General features: G+C 65.1%; 1 protein-coding gene across 1 annotated transcript; it reads left to right on the forward strand.

The window, feature by feature from the left end:
* Window positions 1-1300: 1300 nt before the first annotated feature.
* Window positions 1301-6100, forward strand: PLPP2 (phospholipid phosphatase 2). The gene is made up of 6 exons (XM_074163718.1): window positions 1301-1407; window positions 3563-3714; window positions 4064-4341; window positions 4505-4562; window positions 4716-4892; window positions 4996-6100. Exons 1-6 carry the CDS (start codon window positions 1356-1358, stop codon window positions 5131-5133), a joined length of 855 nt encoding a protein of 284 aa, XP_074019819.1. The 5' UTR covers window positions 1301-1355; the 3' UTR covers window positions 5134-6100.

The following is a 6100-nucleotide window of genomic DNA, read 5'->3' on the forward strand; positions in this document are numbered from 1 at the left end:
CACGCTGCCCCATCTGTGCCCCCACCATGGCCCAGCCCGGAGCGTCCACACCAGCCACAAGGGTGGCCAAGGACTGCTGGGGGCTGTGATGAGGAGGGGAGATTTATCAGCAGTGGGATAAAACCTGTCTTAAACCCCACATCCCCCCTCTGACAGCCCACAGGCGCCAGCCAACCTCCCCTCCTGCAGCATCCCCGTAGCCCTCCTCCCCTGGGGCTTTCACCCACCCACCACTGAGATTCAGGGCAGCACGTGCAGGGGCAAATCCTGCCACGGCAGCCGGGCCAGGCCCCCACAGCACCGACCGGCAGAAAGGAGGCTGTCGGAAGTTGGATGGGATCAGATCGGAGCAGAGAAAAGCCACAAGTAGTTCTGCCCCTCTCCTTAAATCCAGGGCAGCCCGAGAGCATTTCCAGCCCTGCTGGCTTCCCACAACAGCCCTGACATTCCCCACAGGCCGCTCACGCTGCACTTAAATAAACCAGCCCAGCAACTATCATTTGGGTGGTTTCTGTATTATTTATGTTTCCTTCCGTTGCTGACCAAGAGTCGGGCCTGGAGCAAACAGCCGGGCTGTGGCCGTCCCCGCTCCCACCAGGGACTTGCTGCAGGGACCCGCGCTCGAACGTCTGCTCCCGTCCCCACTGCGTGTGCCACTGGCTCAGTGCATCCCCAGCCCCAAAGGGGAGCACTGGGAGCCTGTCCTGCTCTGGCCACCGCGGAGGCTTGGGAAAATACCACTTCAGTGGTTAAATCACAGCTTAAAACAAACACGCGCCTCGTTCTGTGTTTAAATCCGGGTGCTCTGCTCCCTGCGGTCTGTCCGCTGCCTCCGAAGACTCCCGGGGAACCCTCCTTCCCCCCAACACCCAGCATCGCGACTGAGCCAGCCCCATATCTGCTGCCGGTGCAGCCAGTGCATTTCTGTGGCCGCATTCTTCCACCATCAGATTTCTCTTGTTTTTCCCCTTATTTTCCTCAGGAAACCAGCCCGGGGCTGCCGGGACACAGGCGGCTCCCACAGGCGGCCTCACTCCTTCCCTTCTCCCCCTTCTCGCCGCAGCCGAGCCGGGGCGGGAGGGCCGGAGGGGACCGGAGCCGAGGACGCTGGAGTGGGGACCAGGGAAGCGGAGGGGGGCGAGGGCGATCTGGGCCCGAGCCAACCTCGGAAGGGGACCCACCGCCCCCCGGCTCCCGCCCCAGCCGCGGGCGGGGGCACCGGCTGCCGGAGCCGCCCCGTCCCGCCCCGCCCCGCCCCGTGCCGTCCGCCCGGACTTTACCTCCCGACCGGGCCCGTGCCGTTCTGGGCCATGTGAGCCGCGGGGCCGGGCCGTGGGGCCGCCACCGGCAGCGGGATGGAGCGCAGGAAGGTCTTCGTGGTGCTCGACGTGCTCTGCCTGGCAGTCGGTGAGGGCTCGGTACCGGCGCGGCCGCGGCGCCCCCGCCCCGGGCGACTCTGGAGCGTCCCCCCGGTGGGGCTGGGTCTGGGTTCAGGGGCGGCAGCGGGGGTCCGGGTCCCCCCGCGCCTCTGCCCGGGCCAGCCCGCTGCCGGTGCTGCGGGTCCGGGACAGCCTGGAGGGCACCTGCCCGGCGCCGGTCCCGGGGCTCTGGGCCTCCCCGAGGAGCTCAGCGGCGCCGCTTCGGCCTGGGGGGGCCTCGGACGGAGGCGGCGGGGCCGAGCGAGCACCGGCTTCTGCCCCGGAGCTGCCAGTCCCCGCCGTGGAGCTGCTGCCCCGACGCGGGGCCGCCCGGGTGCCCGGGGGGTCCGCAGCCCCCGGGCCGAGCTGGAGCCGGGGGGGGCCCTGGGCGGGTCCGAGAGGGCCAGAGCCGGTCCCGATCCCGGTGGCTGCTGGCGGGCCCCGCTGCGCCGCCCGGGCGGGGGTGGCCGGTTCCTGCTGCCGCTGCCCTGTCCGCCCGCCCGCTGGCCGGGCCCGGTGCCCCGCCGGGGGGCTCCGCGGGCGGTTGGGGTCGGGGAGCCCCTTCCCGGTAACCCGACAGCCTCCCCCCCACCCTGTGCAGGCAAACGCCCGTTTCTAAAACTGACGCTGAGAAGCACCTAATTAAGACGGACTAAAAATAAAGGCCCAGGTCGTAATTTCAGCCTGAACCTCCCGGGCCGGGAGCTGCTTTCTTGGTCTCCAAGCACCGGCGGGGAGAGGCAGGTTCCTGTTTGTGTTTGGGTCGCTTTTCTCTCGTGTTCCGGTGCCTTTTATTTTTAGGGGAGCTTTTTTTGAGGATGAAATTATCCAGAAAGAAAATTGGTGTCTAATTTGAGCTGCAAATTAGCGTTTGAGGTGTACACCGAAGCGGCCGCAGCCGGAGAAGGGTGGGAGCAGCGGGGGCTCCTTTGGGCGGCCGCTGCCCCCGCCGGGGAGCGGGGGGCGGCGGGGGGCAGCAGCCCGGTGTGTTACGATCGTTTCCCCCCTCGCCTGGGGGGCACAGGGGAGTCCGAGCGCGGGGGGACCCCCGGCTGCGGCCCGGGGAAGGCGCGGGCGGGGACAAAGGTGCGTGTTCCCGGGAGACGGTGGAAGAACGGGAGGCGGAAACCGCCGGGAGAGGCGGAACCGGGAGAGGAGCCCAGGCTTAAGGTGGACTGCGGGCCGAGGCAGGGCCGCGCTTCCTGGGGCTTTCCCGGGGCAAGAGCATCCCGGGCCGGCTGTGCCCCATCTCCCTGCAGCGGGAGCCCCCCACCCGGCCCCGGCTCCTCCTGGGGGTGCCCATCCGGGCACTGCCAGGGGAAGCGTCCACTGGGCAGGGACAGAGCGGCCACAGGGGCAGGAGGTTCCTGTTCAGTGGGGGGTCTGGCATGCCTCCTGCACGGGGCAGGCACCCCCAAACCCCCTTTTGATCTTGGGGACAATCCCGTCCAGGGATGAGCTCTAATATGCCTGTGGCCAGGGTTGGGACACGCTGGGTGGAAAAGCCTCTGTGCCTGGACTGATCCAGCTGGTTGCAGCATCTCTCTAGAGCCGTGCCAGGAGCCGGGGCAGAGGAGAGGCTGGCAGGAGCACAGGCTGTGGGAGGGCAAGGGTGGGAAGCCAAGCACTTCCCACCATGCCTGGGCCAGATCTCCCACCAGCATCTCTGGGCACTGGCATCTCCTGGAGCTGGTGTGAGGCGCTGGGACCATCCGGGGCCTGGGGGCCCTTCCCTGCTGTAAAGCAGGTTTGCAAGATGCCTGTGCTTGTTAATTCTAATGAGCCGAAACACCCTGAGGAGTGTGAGGACAGGACATGAGATCGGCCTTGGTGTCCTGCACTGCGGCAGGGGAGCGGGGCAGCTGTGGGGGCTCTGCAGGTGCCCGACCGTGGCCGTCTCCTGTGGTATCTGGGCGCCGCAGGCAGCTGCAAGCTCTGATAGGGCCCTATCAGCGGCGGGGCTGGTGTGTGAGTCTCCTGCCCTGGGTACAGACGGCTCGGGACTGTGTCCCCAGAGGGGATCCCTCTCTGGCAGTGGGGAGCAGAGACCTGGGATGAGGGATGGGGAGACCGCACGGCGCTGGGTGCCCACGTGGAGCCTGCGGATGAGTGTCCCCAGTCCTCACCCTCTTTCTCCCTTGCAGCATCTCTGCCCTTCGTCATCCTGACGCTGGTGAACTCCCCCTACAAGCGGGGCTTCTACTGCAACGATGACTCCATCCGCTACCCCTACAAGTCGGACACCATCACCCATGGCCTCATGGCTGGGGTGACCATCCCCTGCACCGTTGTCATTGTAAGGAATCACCAACCCCATCCCTCCGGGGCAGGGACATCCTGACACATTGCATCCAGGAGCTGGGTGCCAGCACAGCCCACCTCCAGACCCCCGGCAGGGCAACAGGACCCTTGGGTTGAGTGCTGCCCTTCTAGGGGTCAGGAGGTCCCTCTGGGGTGGTGAGACCCATGTCCCATGGGGCTGGTTCCCTGCAGGGAGGGGGAGAGGCCCTGTGAACTGCTGTGGCTGGTGAGTGCTGGGGGCTCCTCTGCCACAGACCCGAGAGCCGGAGCATCCCATGCCCCTGGTACTGGGGAGCTGCTTGGTGGCCCCGAGACCCTCATCCCTTGTCCCTTGGTCTCTGCAGATCTCATCAGGGGAGGCGTATCTGGTCTACACGGAACGCCTCTACTCCAAGTCAGAGTTCAACAACTACCTGGCCGCCCTCTACAAGGTGGTGGGGACCTTCCTCTTCGGGGGGGCCATCAGCCAGTCTCTGACTGACCTGGCCAAATACATGATCGGCCGCCTCCGGCCAAACTTCCTGGCTGTCTGCAATCCCGACTGGTCCAAGGTGAACTGCTCCATCTATGTGCAGCTGGAGAACGTCTGCCAGGGCGACAGCAGGAGCATCACTGAGTCCAGGTGAGCCGTGGGGCCACAGGACCTCACCCACCAGGCTCCAGATGGGTATCGATGCTCTCCTGCTGCAGGGCAGAGCCCGTGGAGCCGGTGGAGGGCTTGCGGAGGGGCAGCTGGATGCTGGGGTCTCTCTCTTGTGGCCTGACCTGTCCCTTTTTCCCTGCAGACTGTCCTTCTATTCTGGACACTCTTCCTTCGGGATGTACTGCATGATGTTCCTGGCGGTAAGTGCCACGCTCCGGGTGCACCGTGCTGCGAGAAGGCGACAAGCCTCCGCACGTCCCGCCCCCTCAGGCAGACCAGTGCCCTGAGCACCCTGTCTTCTGGCTGGCTGGTGCCCCCTGCGCTGGGTGATTGCTCCCCCCTTCCATGCCCAGCTCTACGTGCAGGCCCGGCTGGTGGGGAAGTGGGCCCGGCTGCTGCGCCCCACCATCCAGTTCCTGCTCATCGCCTTCGCCATCTACGTGGGCTACACCAGGGTGTCCGACTACAAGCACCACTGGAGCGATGTGCTGGTGGGGCTGCTCCAAGGGGCCCTCATTGCCGTCCTCATCGTGAGTGTCCCCCATGCCTCCTGATGCTCTGCTGGGTTGCCACCGGCTGCAGCTGAACTGCTGGAGGGGCCCCCAAACCCTCTTTCCCCTTGGTCTTCTCCAGGTCCGTTACGTCTCTGACTTCTTCAAGCGCCGTCCCCCACGGCAGTGCGACGAGAAGGACCCGGAGCGCAAGCCCAGCCTTCCCCTCACCATGAGCGACCCCGACCGCAATCACTACAGCTACCGGGGCGCCCCATGAGCGGCCACGCACCGGACTGCAGGCCTGCCCCTCGCCACGCACTGCTGCCACTGCGGGGGGACAGGGACGCTGGCTCTGTATTAGCCATCAGCTCCATGGCTCCCGTGCCTCCCGCTGCCGCAGGTACCTGCGGGGTGGCCCTGTACCCCCACTCCTGGCTCCCCGTGGTGCCCCTGTGTTTGCTGGTGCCTGGCGATCCTGGCGGGAAGGGGAGGTCCTCTGTCCCCTGCGCGTCTGAGTCACGCTCCCAGGCTACCGTCCCAGCCCTCTACATGGAGGAAGGGAGGGGAGGGTGGCACGTGGGGGTGGATTTATCGGGCTGGCAAACCACGCCGAGCAAAGAGCAAACTCGTCGGGAAGTCTGAGGTTGCCTGTGCTGAGTGTGTGTTATCCCTGTCAAATTATCTGGCCTTATGAGTACAAATCCTCACAAGCACAGGGGGAGGAGGACAGCTGCTGGGCTAGCAATACTTTTTTGGAAAGGATTAAAGCAATCCAGAGCTCTTCTCTCTTCCCTGATTACCTTTAAAAGCAGCCCTGGCTGCCAGCAGCTGATGCAAGCGACGGGCAGGCTTCTCTCTGGTGGTGCCTGATGCTGCAGGGCTGGAAGCAAGGGCTTCCTGTGCCCACCTGCTTCGCACCTGGCTTGGGGCGAGGGGGACGCTTGAGCCTTTCTCTCTCCTGTGGCTTCAGCTGATGCTTTAGGGGGGGTGGGGGCGGGGGGGAGGGGAGGAAGGTAGATGGAAGGGGAGAAGCTTTCTGTGGTAAAGGAAAATAAATGGGGATGTGGAACTGGAGACAGGACTCCAAACTCCACGGGAAGGTGGGGAATAGGCCACGGAGCAGTCCTATCGCTGACACGCAGCTGCCTCTGGCACTGGAGCACTGTGGGTCTCTTTTTAAACTACACGCATTTTGATTATGATATGTTTTTATAAAAATGTGTTTTTTAAATGAGATCATCCTT

The sequence above is a fragment of the Numenius arquata genome, chromosome 25 (assembly GCF_964106895.1).
Source record: "Numenius arquata chromosome 25, bNumArq3.hap1.1, whole genome shotgun sequence".
In the NCBI taxonomy this organism is placed as follows: domain Eukaryota; kingdom Metazoa; phylum Chordata; class Aves; order Charadriiformes; family Scolopacidae; genus Numenius; species Numenius arquata.

Excerpts from the sequence above, each read along its gene's own strand:
- PLPP2 (XM_074163718.1), top strand. The coding sequence starts at position 1,356 with ATGGAGCGCAGGAAGGTCTTCGTGGTGCTCGACGTGCTCTGCCTGGCA. Across the intron at positions 4,342-4,504 it reads AGGAGCATCACTGAGTCCAG|ACTGTCCTTCTATTCTGGAC; the intron begins GTGAGCCGTGGG and ends TTTTCCCTGCAG. Across the intron at positions 4,563-4,715 it reads ACTGCATGATGTTCCTGGCG|CTCTACGTGCAGGCCCGGCT; the intron begins GTAAGTGCCACG and ends TTCCATGCCCAG.